At 38.8% G+C, this 18416-nt stretch overlaps 1 protein-coding gene across 4 annotated transcripts in view; it reads right to left on the bottom strand.

Moving 5' to 3' along the window:
• Window positions 1–18072, bottom strand: part of NUP58 (nucleoporin 58) — a 35613-nt gene extending 17541 nt beyond the window's left edge. For 3 of the 4 annotated variants that reach the window (XM_066175890.1, XM_066175893.1, XM_066175894.1), the window contains exons 1-12: window positions 17817–18072; window positions 13946–14085; window positions 12602–12640; window positions 11012–11164; window positions 9831–9965; window positions 9236–9346; window positions 6488–6512; window positions 5981–6046; window positions 5024–5198; window positions 3672–3751; window positions 2911–3029; window positions 785–867 (exon numbers count right to left, since the gene is read on the bottom strand). In XM_066175890.1, coding sequence (XP_066031987.1) covers window positions 785–867; window positions 2911–3029; window positions 3672–3751; window positions 5024–5198; window positions 5981–6046; window positions 6488–6512; window positions 9236–9346; window positions 9831–9965; window positions 11012–11164; window positions 12602–12640; window positions 13946–14085; window positions 17817–17929 — 1239 coding nt within the window. In that variant the 5' untranslated portion in view covers window positions 17930–18072. The remainder of the gene's footprint in view (window positions 1–784; window positions 868–2910; window positions 3030–3671; window positions 3752–5023; window positions 5199–5980; window positions 6047–6487; window positions 6513–9235; window positions 9347–9830; window positions 9966–11011; window positions 11165–12601; window positions 12641–13945; window positions 14086–17816) is intronic. The other variant, XM_066175891.1, reaches the window with a different exon arrangement.
• Window positions 18073–18416: the final 344 nt, after the last annotated feature.

Genomic DNA, 18416 nt, shown 5'->3' with positions numbered 1-18416 from the left:
GAAGAAGCTTAGAGAAGGAAACCAGCAGAAGATTTAACAGAGCTATTTCCATTAAGGAAGTCACTTAGCAGAAACAATTTCAAACACTTGTACCCTTCTTCAAGCTGGTTTTGGTTTGGTTTTTTGTAGCCAAGAAGGATTCTGATGTTTTCAAGAAAAATCATGGACTGGAGGACAGTGACATTTTGTCAACATATCCAGAAATGTAAATGGAAAAATGGAAATGGAATGATCCATAGTCTGTTATGGAAAAAACAAGCCTATTTAGGAGCCTTGATACATAGTCTTTTCTTTTTCCTTCTACAAATAGTATTTACCACGAAAGCCAGGTTTAAAAACAATAAACAGAACGCAACTTTAACCAACATTCTTTGATGTGCTGAATAATCTCACATAAGGAAACTCACTGTTTTTTTTCTCCTGTTACCTATTTGAGCAAGAGCAGATTTAGATCATCTTTGCTTGAGATCAAGAGGACATTGGGCAAAAGTCAAAATATACAAGCACGAGCTTGAAAACAGACATTTTAAAAAGTGATCAACAATTAGAAGGAAAGGAGTAACTCAAGTGATTGTGGTCAGTTGCTGTCATCCCTATTAGTAAACACTTAAAATGCAACTTCAGTTGAACAAAACCAAATTTTTTAATCAAAGCACTTCTCCACAACAGTTCTAAAATTTTAAAAAGCAGTTAGTTTAACAGAAGGACAAAAAACCAAAAAGAAAACCTGAAGATGACTCTTTACAGCCATACAGGAAACATAGAGGAACACATCAAAACATACCTTTACATTTTCATGTATTGACTGAAGTTGTGCAGCTAAAGCTACAAATGTTTGATAGATTTTCTGCATAGCCATAGACAAATCTGTAAGATGCATATAAAATATTGGTAAGCAACCTCATTATCAGAAGAAAATATTTAGTGTTTATACCAAAGTAAGACGCTCACCCATACAGCACAAAAACATAAATACAACTGCATGAAATACAAGATTTGACCCAGCAAGGACTACTTTTTGACAGGGCGCCGAACTTTATTTTGAAAGGCACTGTTTTCTCAGATTTATTTTTATATGCACGGTAAAGCGTTTCCTATGATTCTATTATTTGTCAAAGCCAAAAAGTAACATTCAAACTAATTTTACCTAATTACATAAGAACATTTTTTACCTCACTGGCTTTTACCTAGATCTAGCTGAATCAGACTTGCTTGCATTTGCATATATTTCCACGTTTTCTGATTTAAAACATAGTGAAGCGTTCAGTTGATTTTGTCAGAGATAGCAGTAGAATGGAAGCTTTATTTACATTTTAAAGACATAATTAATAAGCATCACAGGATCTCTTAATGTGGCTCCATCCACAAGCACATCATAATCAGAGAAACACAATAGGGAGCTTCTTGCCTTATATTTAGGATATCCTATTTCCCACACAGATATAAAAGTATTTTCAGGGCATTGATCCAACACTAAGGCAAAACCTTAGTACCAAAGAAAAAGTCTCAAAGGTTTTGGCAGAATGACGAATCTGCTCACAAAAAAATGCTGTTCTCATAGAAGCATTGAAACAATGTACCAAAGTGGAGGACAGAAAAGTGCTGAAGTGGTTCTTTCATTGTGTAAAGATCAGCTTCTGTATTTCCTCTGAACGATGCACATAGCCTGAATGCAAATATATATAGACATATATACACTGAAATGCATATAGAAGCTATTGAGTTCTTGAAGATGCATAGGAGGTCTAGCAATGATTCTTGAACTGAAAATGTTGGCCTCTCCATAGGGGAATTTCTCCCCTGAAAAACAGAAAAGCTGTAGAATCAATGTCATGGCAGCCCACAGGGTTGTGGAGGCAGTAGTATCTAGGAAGACTGGTCGCAAGTTTCCAATTTGTCTGGAGGGAATTTATTGATACCAACTACTAGGTATTTCAAAAATTTCAGGACATTCAGAGTCATAGAAACCTGCATGGCAAAGGAAGCCTTTTCTGTATAGTAAAGGATACATACGCAATAGAGTGTTGACCAGATCACCAGATATTGCTGACAATATGCTCATACCGGCACAACAGATTGAACCTTGCCTACACAAGCAAGGAACCTTTTGATTACAGCAGAAACTGCTGAAAACCTTAGGAAAATCTGTAAAGGCATCCTTCTCATATTCTTGAAGAATATGTGTGACCTTCAAGAAGAGGACCCTCAAGATTCAGCAGATCTTTCTCTGGGGAAGCTAGGTCTAGACACTCTTGCTTTTTGACATGTAAGGTACAGAAGCCTGTGCACCATCCTGTGATGGCAAGATCTTCAAGTACCATTTAGCACAAAAAGATAAGCACTTGAAATCACTGCTGCTTGCAGGACCCGTACCTAAAATGGCCCAAAAGATAAAACTGCCTATTACCACAGGAATGGTAACCAAACAGAAGACTACTCTCCAGAGGTAAGCATTCTTTGACCAGAGATTTTCTCAAGATTGAATGATGTGGCAGCAAACAAGACAAAACTTTCTGAGTTGGTCAGAGCTGAAGGCAATACCAACAGGCTCCAAACTAAGCAGAAGTTCTCATTTTGATCTGGTGCTGACAGAGCAGGCACCCATATTTGTCTGGCCAGAAGGCCCAGTGCAAGACAGAAGGTGCCAGACATTAGCTAGATCCTGAAGGCTTAAAAATCACAACTCAGGAAATGGATCCATGTTAAATAGCTCAAGAACGCTTATCAAAGAACCTTTAATTCCAAATCTTTACACTGAACAACTACAGAGTTCATTTAAAAACTAATTTGTTCAGTACATTAAGTGAGAAAACCCAACAGTAACAAAAGAGGAGAAAGATTAATTACTCTGTTTTCATTATAGGTTTGCTAAATTCTTTATGTACAAAAGATTAGAACTGAAACATTTACCTTGTGGAGTTATGTGTGAATTATTTGCTTGAGTCGCAAGATGATTTTCCAGTTCTTCAATTTGTTGCCTGTACTGCTGCAGCTGTACTTCAAACTGTTCAACCAAGATTCTGAAGTAGCTGGATGAGTAATACAGTGAAATTGTATGATTAAACTTTACTAATTTGCCTGAATTTTTTTACCTAATATCTCTATTAGCTGCCAATTTTTATTCAATTAATTGCACAGTTAGGTTGTATGACATTCTTGACATCACTCTACAACTGGAACAGGAGTGGAAGACTATCTTTCATGTTGAATACATAAAGATAATTTAAGTAAAGAAATAAAACACTGATTCTATGAAGCACTCCATTTAAATTTTACAAGAAGCAGGGAAAATAACATTATGATGTTCACAGAACCTTTAAACAGTTGGGTTGAACTAGATGACCTTGAAAGGTCCCTTCCAAATCCCCTGCCACAAGCAGGGACATCCCAACCTTGAACGTTTACTGGGATGGGGCATCCAACATGTCACTGGGCAACTTTTTCCACTTCTACCACTCTCATGGAAAAAGTTTCCTTCATGCATCTAGTTTGAATCTGCCCTCTTCAGTTTAAAATCATTGCTCACGTCATAATAGACCCTACTAAAAACTCTGTCACTGCCTTTTGTACAAGCCCCTGTTAAGTACTGACAGGCTGCAATAAGGTCTCCTCAATTTTCCTCTTCTCCATGTTGTATTATTGACTACTTTTTATGAATAACAGTAACGTACTCTGCTGGGGCTGTATTTTCGTGCTGAAGACCAGGAGGAGTCTTCTGTGTTCGCAGTGCTATTTCTGCATTCTTCAGCTCCTAAATAAACAGAAAAAATTAATAAAATACAAGGTTCTGCACTAAACGCTCAAAAATAAAAATACTAGGACTTTACTCTTCACTCTTAAAATATTTTCTTAATGTATTTAACATTGTGATAGAATTTGATCAGAATTTCTCCAAAGAACTGACTATCAGAAACTTGGAGAACTGCAAATACCAACAGAAGTTTGGGGACAGAACAAAAGACAGCACATCCTGAAAGCACACTAAGTGCTCAGAAGTTGAGAAAATACTGCACTAAACTGTCAGAGACAATTTTTCTATTGTACTTCATAAATATTATAATTATTGAGGGATAGAGGGGGAAAAAGCAACAGTCAAGTACAAGGAAGTAATACACCTGGAAGAGAAAGAATAGGGAAAAAAAGATTATTCTGACTTTTTTAAAAAAAATATAAACTAGAAAAATGCCTCTCTATGGAACTCATCATGTTATATATGATAATTACAGCATACACTTCTGCTTAATGCTTCCCAATAAATTTACCATGTAGAATTTCAGTGCCTTGTTCTGTGATTATACTCAACTGCACCATGTACAGACATATCAGAATATCATTAGCTATCTTTAGTTTTCACAGAAGAAATGTTGACAAAGTGCAACTATAGAGTAAAATAAAGAAAAACATCAAAATTTTTACTTATTTATACAGCAAGCATCCTTGACATGCTAGATGAAATAAAAGGTGGTACAGACCTTGAAAAGCATCTGCATCAAAACTTGAGCTCAAACTGTCTGCACTGTTCAAACCCAGACTGGTGGACAGAGATGTGACCCAAGTACCCTAAATGAATACTAGTGCTAATCAAGAAAGTTTGCTCCTTGAAACATATTATGAGCTAATGTGGTCTTTTTTTCCTCCAAAACCACCAGAAGAACATATCTTTCTATTCTTGCTGCTCCAGAGTCCATCCTGTTGTTACAAGTGTGTCTCCACTAGCAGCTGAATATATTACTGAAACTGAATTAAAGTGGATATGCATTCCCTTCCATTGCCTTAGCTACGTAGGAATGCTTTTCTGAATAGAAGTCATTTGACTGCTGTTGTACTTACCTGAAAATACTGACATCACAGATTTCAGTTTCCCCAGTAACTTCAAAGAAATCAGAAGAGATTCATTTTTTCATTCTGTTTACAACTATTTAGTTGGGACAGGTGTTAACTTGACTGATAAAGAAGGCTAGCTATCCTATATGAAATAATCAGCATACAAGCTCTATGTAACAAAGGTTATGTTCGATTTTACCTGTGCAGTTTCAACTTTCAGCTTGTCAATATTAAGGATGTTTCTCTGTAATCCACTGGCAACTACAGAGAGAAGCTGTTTCAAAGCCTTAATGTCTTCTTGTACTTTAAGCATTGCTTTAGAGGACATTCTACTAATTTCTTCCTGAACTTGTTTTTGCTCTTTCACAAATTTCCTGGGAAAGGTAAAAAAAATGGGGTTGGGGAGGAAAGAAACATAATATAATGAACCTGAAGTACCCAAGTGTTTACCTCTTAGTCACATTATTTAAACAGATACTAAATTTATTTTTCCCAAACCAAGTATTGAGGAAAATTACTGTATGGCATAGTACTATCTTAACTTCTAGCATGCTAATACTGTAAATAACCAAACCAAAAAACAATCCTCCTCTTCCAAACTCCTCAACTTTAAATAACAAGTGTTTAAAAATGTTATGCTGATCCCTGACAAACTATGATATGTAGAACTTTTCATATATACAGTAATATATAAGCACCTATGTAAAAGCAATTACCTCTTTGAACTGACAAATACAATGCATACAACCCAGTCTACAAATCATTTCCTTCCTGCCTGAGGGAAGACTTTTATAATTCTCTATTCCACAGAAGATCTATGACACACATGCAATACAGACATAAGGTTCAATATTCATTATGCATGTGCAACAGGTTTAATACTCCAAGAGAAAGATGGGTAAGAGCACATTGTTGGGCAGAGCCATTTGCATAAATGCATGAAAAAGTGAGACTGAAAAAAAAAAACCAAACCATACTAAGACTTCAGCTACTAGAACTATCCATTCATTCTGTTCCCAAAACTGACCCTGCTGAGAGGCCTCGGGCTAATAATTTATCCTTTGTGCAGCCTGCAGGAACATGTTCTTGTCACAGAGCATCAACAGTATACAACACTTTAGCTAAACAACTATCATAAATAAAAACCACTACTCACTGTAGATTTTCTACATCTTGACATATTACTGGAGGTAGATTTTCATCCTTCAGTGCTTTGCTATCTCTACAAGAGACAATGAATGTTTAGGTGGTCCTTCAATACTGCCAAACATATTTGCATGACTAGTAAATATCACTAAAACATTCAGGTGAGTGATTACAGTTCTGCACCCATTGCATGATGTTGCAACCAGGAGTGATTTGGATTAATGCACACAGATCTTATGCCACGGTTCAAGCCTGTGGTGTAAGCACTGTACTAGTTTGCAGAAACCACTTTTCAGAGCAGATGATCAGTCTATAGCAGATGCCAGATAAGCTGTAGGTATTGCATCTGAAGAAGAATTGCAGTGCTTAAAATCGTGACCAAACATTACTAAATCAGCTGTATTGCAAATGTTGGTTATACAGATCTTTTATTTATATCAAATCAGCAGAAAAGCTAAAATATTTGTTTAGCTTTTTTCTATTAAAACACAGAATGCAAAGAAAATCTGACACTTACTCTGGTCTTGTTCCTGTTTTGTCACCTAGAAAATAAAAACTGTAAGTCATAAATAAAGCTTTGAAGAACAAACAAAATAATCTTAAAGAGATTTTAAGGAAGAACTAATGACTACAGTCTGCTTGCTTTCTCATGATAAGCAGAACAGACTAGGCTAGCCATAACAGAAAGTGGGTTTTAATTTACAACCCCTTCAGAGACAACTATCTTTACAGGGACAGTGGTTTGAGAGTTGAGGTGATAACTTCTTGGAACTCGGAGTAACAACCTTTAGTGTCACTATACAAGTCACTACAAATGCACAAACAACTGCAGTTGCATAAGAAATCTGTTTCTGCAACATCAACTCACTTCGATCTGCACCCACAAAACATTCAAGTGTTTAAATTCAGCAATAGCAGTCTCCTCTCAGATACAAAGGCAATGAACACTTGCCCAACTCAGCTTCCTCAAAGAATTCTGCTACTGCATTAGGCCCAGAAATGAGTGAGATTTTACAGAACTGAAAATGTGACTGCTTACCTGCCACCTACACATTTTAAACTACACATCTGTGGATCAAGATGCCAAATGTCTCTGAGTGACAGAACAGAGCTGAAAACAGCATCAGGCTTAACACAGGGTACAACTATTTCTAGTTATGGCTGTGGCAGTAATTGCATTCCATTCCACAGCAGCCTGCTAGGAAGAGCACTCACTCAGCCCAAAAGGGCTTCATCTTCAACTGAATCCAATTCACATCCTGTCAGTGCCACAAAGGCAGAAAGCAGCTATACAGCTAATGCTACTACCACAGACCTTTGAAGCTCCACAAGTCAGTGCTCCTGCCAGCAGAAACTACTACTTTTAGAAGCAACATCTGTTTAAACTGTTGGCAGACTCTGTCACCCAGTATACTTTGGACATACTGCACTCATAACCATTCCCTATGCCTTCTGCTAATGGGAAAAAAAAAAGTCTACATAAAATTAGGGGAGAAAAAAGCATCAGGGACAAACACCAGAATTCAGGACTTCTTTGTCGGCTGATAATCTAAACAATAGGCAGAAAGCTACACACACTTTGCACTCCAGCCACTTCTTTTGGTGAAGTTGTTGCTGTACATCATATCAATACTTACAAGATACAAATTTGACATCAGATTTTGCTATTTTCTAGGCAAGTGAGCTCTTCAGATTTTACATTTTTTAACACTCTCTTAGCAATACAAGAAGAAAATATGTATTAGAACAGGTTTTTATTCCCTGCAGCCATATTTTAAAGAAATACTAGATGGTCAGAAGCAAAAACTTTTATAACCAGTTCCAGAAAAGAGAACACAGTCCCTGTCTGTCCTAGGACTCCTAGGGCACTTTTCTTTCATAGCCCATATCACCTCCTTCATTTTCTTCATGAGGAAAAGGGAAATAAAACCCTCAAAACCAAGGAACCACCACTCTCAAACCTTAATGCAGTTCCTTATACAGTAGTACAAACAACTGAACTGACAGAACTAAGTAGCAGCACACAGGTAATGATATTTATCAGAGCTGCTTAAGCCAGCACTAGCCATTAAAGGAAACACTTCTGAAATAAAATCTCAAGAAACAGTCTCCTTTGACATTTCCCACTGCTTAGCTAAGGGATCTCTGCTCATCCTGACAGCAATAGTCCAACTCACCCAGTTCCACTACACATCGTACAGGGGAATTTAGGTTACTCATTTAAGTTTCCACCCTAAGAGGTGAACAAAACAACACGACTAACAAAGTCAATTTTGATTCTGTGGTTCTCTGGTCCTTATTTTACGATACTTGTATGTTATGGAAGTGTTGTGATATCCTAATATTATAGTAATGGAAATCCCTTAAGTGCCAGAGCCTTTTCATTACCCCACGTTTCAGTGATAAATTCCAAAAGCAATCAACATCATGCTGAGCACTCCTGTTTTAACAGACAATATGTCTTCTTATTTACAAGTAATAACCCACTCTCCACAAATTATGCTACTCTCTAAAAGTGGTTTCACAGAACTTATGTATTTTCTTCTCTTTTAGCTATTGGCATACCTAATTCAAAATTTCAGTCCTGAATGAAATCACGAGATTAAATTAACAGATTCCTCAGTAAAAGCAAGGCAAATTAACAAGCGTCCATTTGTTGATGCTCAATATTCCCTTACTCAAGTACTTTAAAGCTACCACAGAAGTTTTTATAACTGGTTTTAACAACTTGACAGAACACACCATACAGAACTACACACCACCAGAAACAGTTTTGAAGAGTAGCATCTAAAAATGGGACACTATTTTATGCAGGCTTTCAAAAGAAAAAAAGCCCCAAGTTTAAGATCTGTTACAGCTGGACAACAGTAGTTTCAAACCAGAGCTCTTCATACTCGCAACACACTATTTAAACACAGCTCTCCTCCCCCCTCTAGTGACAATCTGACATAGAGCAGAAACCTGTGATGGCATTTCTGCAAGCAGCCCTGAGTCTTCACTCCCAAAAAGCTCAAGGATTTAGATCCTGGTTCAAGCTCATATTTAGTTTTTAAATTAACTTATTAGTATTACATTGCATTTGCAAACACAATCTCGTTCTTCTGTACAAGCATAATATCTAACAGTGAAATAAACTGAAATGCTTAGAAAGAAAGAAGTTAAAAGTTGTCAACTTCAACTCCACACTCCTAATCCAATAAAATAGTCTTTGCTGCAGTGCTCTGATAATTCTCTCCATTAAAAAAAAAAAATAAAACAAACTTACTCTTTTTGTCTGAAGAACTACTAAAATCAATGCCACCAAGACCTTCATTGGCAGTAGTTGAAGGAGCTGCAGCTGATCCCAGAGACAAACCCAAAGCATTCTGCCCAAGTCCTACAAGAAATCCAAACAGCATTTCTGCATTTTGCAGTGTTATCAAGACTACAACACAGCAAAAATTCTTCCTCTAGAGCTGAAAAAGGAAGCTGTGAAATGACAACACTGACTGAAATATTTTATTCAGACTAAAACTTACCAAAAATAAGGAGCCTTCCATTTCTCCAGATAGTCATGCATCACTGCCCTCTCCCCATATAGGATCAACTTCCTTGATCCAATTATGAATGACAAAGACTTCCTTATATTTTCATTTTTAAATGGTGTTAAGTAAAAACGAATTTAAGACTAAGAAAGGAGCCAATTATTTCAATTTCCTTTTTATTGTCCACAGATAGCAACACTGTTCTTAACTGTAACATTGTTAAAAACTACACTTCCACAGCGTTAACACTTTCTATAAACTAAATCTTACATTTTAAAAGCACACATTAAATGTCATTGTTTTGAGACAGGAGGAAAAAACTAAAATAACTTTCACCTGTTGCTGCTGTGCTTGTATTCTGGAAGAGTGAACCTCCTAAGCCTGCTAAGGCTCCTCCTAAGGAAAGGCCTGTGGAAGCAGTTGTAGTCGGAGCAGTTGTGCCACCCAAATTTAATGTAAAGCCAGTAGTTCCTGCAGAGAAAGGAAAACAGCTTCATACTGACACTGCCTTCAAATACATCCATAGACAATCTGAAATAACTGAAAGGTCTGAACAGCACCTTTAAAATAATTGGATAATAATGGTTTTTCCTGCAGAGTTTTCCCACACAGCCATAGCCTTCGGAATTACATGTTAATTTCGCTTTACAACCCCATAACCCTAATTAGTCCATATTAACCTGCAACTGTACAGCAATTCTGGCAGTCCCCCAGAACACTGCAGATTCTAGAACCTAGCACAGAATTTATTTTACAGCATAATTGAACTAGTAAGTGACAGTGATTTTTCTATTAAAATGCTGAAATTTTAATGTTTTATATTTAACATTAAAATATTTACACAAGGCACATGATAAAATAACTTTTCTATGGTTGTGTGAGCTGCCTTCTGGAATTAAGCATCCCAACTTTCAGTAATAAAGGGAAGAATTGAGTAGAGAAAGACCACAGGCATAAAGGGACAGTGAACAAAGGGCACAGAGAGCTGAGCTCAAATGCAGACTTTGAAAGTTAAGAAAAGTAAGTCTCAGTTACCATCATGCACGGTGCAGTTTGGCGGAGTTAAATATGATGGCAGGTGTATGACAATATGAGAAGTAATTTAAAACGTTTAAAAACATTAATGTTTAAAATCATTATTTCCACTACTAGTTAACCATTAGTTAACCATATCAGGTCATCAGCAATAGGTAGACATTTTCCAAACTTTGCAGCTGCACAAGTAGGAAGCTCTCAATCTTCAGTGAGTTTAACAATAAGAAAAATAATTTTACATGATGAATTAGCTCTTGCTACACTTCTAATGACTTGGATTATATGTTGTCCATATCACTAGGTTCTCTGACCATAATTCTTTTTTGGGTATTAGGGTATCCAAATTGAGAACTCAGGAAATCCAATGAACTCCGTTATTCATGTACCACAAGATTACATAAATAATAGAAAAACAGACGTAGAACTGTTTATTGTTAACAAGCAAACAAAAAATAGCCCCAAACTCCTAAACATTTTCCTACCTGCTGCAGGAGTTGATGTAAGAGCAGATGATAATGAGAGGCCACCCGCTGAGGTAGAAGTAACAGGCAAAGCAAATGGCGTGGCTGAACCTGCAGGTTTGTTAAAACCTAAACTAAAGCCTGTGGTAGCTGCTGATGTGGTGGCAGGTGTGCCTAAAAGAAATCCAAAACCAGTTACCACTCTTGGAACATTCTGTTTGAGAATGAAAGCTAAATTCACCATCTCTTCTGCATCTCATTTAACTATCATGAGTGACACAGCACAAAAGACCACTTGCATCAAGTAAAATATTCCCACAGAACTTTCAAACGAATTTCAGTGTTTTACATCAATTGCACAGGCATTTTTGCTCCAGAATTCCTAGGAATCCAGTGGGCTTTAATTCTGGACTGGCAATTATATCTACTAGCAATCTTAAAACTGCATTAAAAAAACCCAACTTCTACCAAAAGCATCTAGTAGATGACACAAACATTGGTAAATGGAGCTATAAACAGTACTGCTCAAAACACAGACTACAAATTCTCAATTAGATGTGCACACCAAAATGAATGCACCTATCCTCTGAATTTGTAAACAAGAAAAATATGTTGAAATGTCACTCCCCCCAAGTTTGCTTTTAATAAATATTTTTGAAGTAAAACAAATAATTTCTATTTCCTGCTGTTTTCATGGTAAGAACACATATCACATTCTAGAATCCCTATTTCAAAGTAAAGGAGTGTGCACATACATTCAAAACCACAACAGCAAACACATACTTCATATTCTCAGTACTGCTGTTTTGGATGACATAATTTCATCCAGTTAGTGAGAAGAATTAATGCATAGCATTGAACTTCCATGTATGATTATGTATCACACAGTCTCTTCTGGTTAGCTGCTGCTCCTCCCTTCTGCCCCTTTGACTTGCTTCTTTATTCAACACTAGTTTTTCCTATTTATTCATAGTATGGTTTCCTAAGTTCTTTGACTGCAGTGTGTCTTGTAGCACCTCAACCCCCAACATCTGTGATACTCAAACTCAGTTACTCCTCAGACCCTCAGCTGCTCTTATTAAAAAGAAACTAAAAAAATCAAGACCAAGCCAACCAAAAACAACCACATACTCCTGTATTTCTAGTGACAACTGCAAAATAGTCACCATAGATGGATCAGAGAAACAAAAAATATTCTTGTAGTCTGTTCCCAGTTAAACCCTTTTTATCCTTCTATAAGAGATAATTACCGAACAGACATGTTCACACAGGGTTCACTAGACCAAGAAATTCTGTATGAATAATTCTTTGATAACGTATCTTCCTTCCCTCTGCCGAAGGATGAAACTCATTAGGGGAACATAAATACAAAGTCCAACTTTTGACTGTCACTGTTGTACAAAAATTGAATAATCCTTTAACAAGTAACAGTGCCCAGAACTTCAGAGATCTATTCTGATTTACAGCCTTAATATCTGGGCTGAAAAGCAAACAGCAATTAGTAATTAGGAAAAAGCTCACACATGGTAACTATCTCTATACATTACAAGAAGCATCTATCTCTTGGGTTTTTCTGTCTGTGTAACATTAAAATCCAAATTAGATCCTTACCCAATGTCAGTCCTGTAGCAATAGTTGTTGCTGTTCCTGCTTTAAGAATGAGAACAAATAAACAGGGTAAGAGCAGTAACAGAAGGCCACAGAGAAGCTGTGACAGTAAAAAACATGGAACAAAATCCTGAAATAATGCAACATTATAAGACAACTATTATACAAGTCTTTTTTCTGTAGTGTATTGAAAAATAAAACATTAACACAGAAAACAGTATTGGTAAACACCAGCAGGAGAAATTAATGCAAAACTGACTTCAGAAAATGATACTTGTCCTCATAAGAAGGTGCTAACAATGAAGCTGATGTTAACAAAGCAGTATATTATCTGAAATAAAGTAAGGTGAAAAGATGAAAACTAGTAATTCTGTCATATATTTTTTTCAGCCACGTGGTAGTACATAACATCAGCATGCAATCCAGCAGATTTACACCATAATCAAGAGGATTATAGAATCTAAAGTCCTTGTAAAATTCTGAATCTTGGTTTAGGGTTTCTGCCCCACTGGTAACTTAAAGAGACTATTCTGGACATGGTGTTAGTTATTTCATACTTTAAAAACCACCTGATTATATTATCAAAAGATTCACTGAAATAAAATTACCCCAATGTGGCCAATCACAGCAATACAAGCTTTCAGTCTATTGCTGATTTTATTTTAAGTAGATTGGTCCTTAGAACTTTCCCCATCTACTCATATAAGCATAAGAGAAGAAAAAGACCATTTTACCTAGCAATATTGTAGCAAAGTAAAAATTATTTTTATATCTGCTTGATGGCTGAAAAAACCCCATCCTGTCAGAAAAGTTTTATTCTTTTCTACTCCATTACTTCTATAAGAAACTATGTGTTCACAGGCTGAATTACAGACCAAAGAAAATATTCAATTCCTTCAGGTGTATTGCATTAAATATTCCTAAACAAAAAACTCAGAAAGGTTCACTACTGTAGAATTACAAGTATTGCATTACAAAAAAGAACCAACTCACAAAGCTTTAAAATACTTTTAAAATCTAAACATACCTGAATCTTAAAGTCAATTTTGAGCATCCTGGATGAGGAATTAAGATTTCTAAAATACTACAGAACAATTTACACATAGACCAGGCAGTTTTCTAGTAACTGTAGTTGTGTTTCTGCTGCACTGGTACCACTTAATTCTCAAGGAATTATCAGTCAAACTATTCAACAAAGCAGTTCTATAAAACTGTGTAAGTATTAATCTGAGCTACAAAATGACTGTAAAAGAGTAAGCATTTTGGTATGACCCAGTTTTTTGACCACATATAATTTACGTCTTCACTGCTGAATCCAAAACCTGCAGAACAATAATTCTTTTCTACCTGTACTGGTGCTTCCTAGTGTAAAGCCAGTGGTTGATTTTGATCCAAAAAGTCCACTCCCAAAGCCCAGTGAAGGAGCCGATGTAGTTGCTGTAGCAGTGGAAGAGCCCAGAGTTCCAAAATTAAGTCCTCCTGTTGAGCTATTACAAAATAAGACTATTAGCAGTAATTCTATTTCAAAATGAAAACACTCCCTCTCATTTCAATTTCTTGCTGATGCCATCATTCACTTTCCCACAAACATTTATCACAAACAACCCAGCTGGGCAAGACAGAGTGCAAGCTCACTGCCACTGAACAGAAAGAGGGAGCCCCTTTCCCCCTTTCCTTCCACAGCTCTGCAACTCCCATTGCTTCCCTGGTGCCAACTCCCGCATTTGTCCAGCCACTGCTGAGCTGATAGATCTTACTAGACCACTTGGAAATTTTAAGTTTTCTCAGTTAAATCATTTCATTCGTTCTGCCTAATTGTTCTCCCTGTGCTACTGGAATGAGAGAACAAATGCTAGAAGAAGCAAAAAGATGATAACAAATCTGTATGAAGAACTTTTCAGAGCAGTTTACAAGTCCAGCTAGTTATCTCTGACCAGGAACTTGAACCAGTGTTGTTTCTTTCATTCTAGAGTGATAAGCAGAGACACAGAACCATTCACATCAACAGCACAGTTTCACCCTATCTTACTATCAAAACACACTGAAGCATGAATTTATTTTCTAACTAAAATGCTATCCTTTTGCACAGCTTCCAACCACATGCCTACTGCATTTTTTCGGACTGTTTACCCCTCAGAAAGTTACAGAAAAACAACTTCCAGATCTACTTTTACAGACCAAGGGGAAGAGAAAGAACAGGGAATCAGATTGGTCATCACTAGGAAAATGAAGGTTTTAATATTTATTTCTTTTGGGTAACTACACATTTGAGAGATTTCATGCCAGACAGAGAACAAGCTTTACAATTAGCAGAGAACACAGAATACAATAATCACGGCTATCTCCAGCCAATGAAATTACAGGTACTAGCACCTAAATAAGCCTATGGTTTTAAATTTTTTGTTCTCAAATGATGAAAGATCAGATGAATAGTTTATCAGATGAACAATTTATAGTAACTTCCTGGTCCCATTTGTGAGCCTTTTTAGAAACAAGGTTCAGTTTTCACAAACAGATTTTGCTTAAGTACAACAGCAATACTGAAATCAAATGCAACTTAGACTTCACCAAGGAGTTTTATCTTTCAGATGTTCAGTAGTCTCTCATTGTTCCCTTGTCTCCTCTCTCTTTTTGTATGAGGGCAGTTCCTAAAATAACAAGTCAAACACAAAAGTAATTCCTTACAAAAAAGGTACAATTAGCTCTTGAATTAGAACTTCTCAAACTATCAGTAAAACTGATCATGGCAAGCCCAGTTGGTTGCACGTTTACAACCAGGTGTGAGTTATTTTTTAGGCAGTAATTAGGGAAGCAGAGTGGCCAAGAAGTTTAGAAGGACAGACTCCCTAAGTGTCCCACAGGATCCAGAGCCTTTCAGCTGTCTTTACTCCCAAAATTTCAACATACCAAACTGCAGCACCATGACCTAACTACCTGTAAACTTAAACATACAACAGGGTGCTTCTCTCACTAGTCAAGAGCTTATGTGTCTCATCTTTTTTCTAGTAGATGACTCTTCTGTGAAAGTTTTTTGTGTTACAGCATTCCCGTAGAAGAAAGCCAAGGTACAAACTGTGATATTGGCACTACAGGAGGACAAAAAAAACACCCCAAACTAAATCAACACCAACTAAAATGTAGTGGCTTTTTTTTCACAGTAGGAAGAACCCAAAATGTAGGAACAAAGTAATGGCAGCATTCTCACCAGCAGGACAAAGCATGGGCCAGGACACAGATGGAAGGAAGAGGAGCTCAGGTCACTGAAGTCAGGTCAGAGCTCTAGCTCTAGAACTAGAATGAAGCACTGCACCTGGCTAAGGCATATGATAAGAGAACACCAACTAAAAAAGAGTGTAAGTACCTGAAAGGCTGCTGGTGCAAAGCAGGAATTAGATAGGTTGGTATGTCACAGAGGCTTTCAGCCACCAGAATATATACATATATATATATATATACACACACACACATATATATGCTTGGATCAGACAATCAAATTCTTTTTCTACCAACACCTGGCAATATCATCTTAGACCCAACTCAGAAGAATAGTTTCTTCTTACAGTCTTACACATGTTCTCAAGCAAATCATCTCACACGGATGCTCAAAAAGCAGTAAGAAGGCCCCTTCCTCTATGATATTCCTTGACTAACAGCCCTGAGGAATGGTCCTGCTTATAAAAATAAATCAGTGAGTAAAAATACAGAGCACCATACTGCTATTACTTAGCACCAATTAAACTTTTTTAAGAGATAAAAAAGCCAGATAGAACACAAAAAAGTGCCACCAAACAAAAATATTTAAGTTCAATAGGCTGTTTTAAAAGTACAGACCAACAAGACAAAATAGTTTCCCTTATTTCAGTACATTTAGAAGAATGGTCTAGAGTTAACAAATATTATTTTAACTTGCTTGTTTGAATCTCAGGAAACCTACATTAAGAAGGCATTAAGCAAAAAAGCAAAAACTCTTTAGTCTACATAAGCTTTACTATAAAAGTTTAAAAAACAAGCAAACAAACAAAACTCCCAAAACCCACCACCACAAGAAAACTCAAAACCTCCAGACAATCACCCCCTCCAAAATCAAGCAGAAATAACAAAAGAAAGTCATCAATCTGTCACAACCACAACATTTACATTACTACAAGGAACTCAGAAATCTTATTCCCTCTCCTATGGGCTCCCAAAGAAGCAATATTGTCATTTAATCCCAGAATTAAATGACTGTCCTTCAGATCCAGATGTTCTGTTCTCTCCATCTCACAACGCTATTTCCTGACGTTTCTAACAGATATTTCCGAATGCACCACCTTGTGCGAAGCTCCCTTGAGTAACTGCCCCTGTCCATTTAGCTTACACTGCAGTGATCAATCCTGATCACGTCTGGGAAAGTCTCTGACACAAAGTCCCACAAGAGCCTCGATCTTCAACAGAGGTACAGCAGTAAGCAGGTCAGAACAAATAGGCTCTGCTACTCCAGCTCTGTGCAAAGAAACAGAAAACGGAAAAAACCCCACACACAAGAACGACTTGCCTGTTATTCTCAGACACTTAAACCATAATGCTTGGAGTACAGAGCCTGCTGCATATGACATGCACAAAGTTCTCTTTTTACTCCAAGATACTACACACCAAACACAAGGTTGTTTTATTTGTTAGAAAGAGTTAGATCGAACCTAGCTTCTAAAACATATACAGAACATCACTTTTGGACACCGAACATGAGGGCTCTGGCATCAACGCCCTCCACGCCGCGGACACAAACGCGGGCTGACTTTTGGGAGAAACCTGGACACACAGGTGATTGACATGCTGCCTTCAAGAGCGGCAGGGTGAACCGTAGAGGAAGGCACCCGAAGCCAAACCAAAGCACAAGAAGAAAAGCAACTCCCTTAATTACTGGCTGCTGAACAGATAGCTGTATCTCTGCTAAAGGCGCAGGCCGGGAAGAGGACAAGGCGAGGGAGGCCGGGGCAGACACGGTGCAGCCGGGTTGCCCGCGCACCGAGGGCCCCGCGCCGGGACTGCCGGAGCCCCGGGCCCCTCCGGGAGCGGGCGAGGCGCCGAGAGCCGAGCGCGGGGTAGCGACTCGCTCGCTCACACACGCACGGACCGCACCACGGGGGCCCTATTCAGGCTGGGCCTGGGCCCGGCGGCAGCCTCAGGCCGCGGGGGCTGCCGGCACGGCCGAACCAGAGGAGCGGGGGCGCCGCCTTACCTTGGCGTGGCGGTTCCGAAGGAGAAGCCCCCGACTGCTCCTCCTCCTCCTCCTGCTCCGGCGGCCGCCGTGGAGCCCAGGGTGCCCGCGCCGAAGGAGAAGCCCGCAGACATGGCGGCGGCGGGAGCGGCGGGAAGAGGCGCAGAGCGGGCCCGGGAGCGGGCGGCGAGGGCCGGTCGGTGGGTGCGCGGGTGGGGGTCGCGGTCGCTCAGCCCCGCATGGCGCCCGCCGCCACCTGCCCCGCCAGCGGCGGCACCGAGCGCGCGGACGGACGCCGGCCACGCTGCCCTCCGCGCGCCCGCCGCGGTGCACCACGGGACGGCCCGGCGGCCCTTAAAGGGGCAGCAGCGCGCGGGAGCCGGGCCGGAGGAGCGCTCTGGGAGCGTCGGCTCCGACCCGCGCCCCAGCACCGCCGCGGCCCCTGGACCGTGGCACAGGCTGAGATATGAGAGCTTCCCTCTCAGCATCAGGGAGCATTGCTAGAGCGACCGAGCGCTTACCGGCTTGCCCAAATAAGTCGTAGTGGGGTCTACATCTTTAATGATTTTTAAAAGCTGCCTGGTATGGTATTGGGCTACTGGCTCTGAGCGGCCCTGCACG

This window comes from Chamaea fasciata, unplaced genomic scaffold (assembly GCF_029207755.1).
Source record: "Chamaea fasciata isolate MVZ Bird 193981 ecotype frontalis unplaced genomic scaffold, bChaFas1.0.hap1 SCAF_2, whole genome shotgun sequence".
NCBI classification, from domain to species: Eukaryota; Metazoa; Chordata; class Aves; order Passeriformes; family Sylviidae; genus Chamaea; species Chamaea fasciata.
The sequence above is the reverse complement of the archived record's forward strand: the minus strand, read 5'-3'. Positions and strand labels throughout refer to the sequence as shown.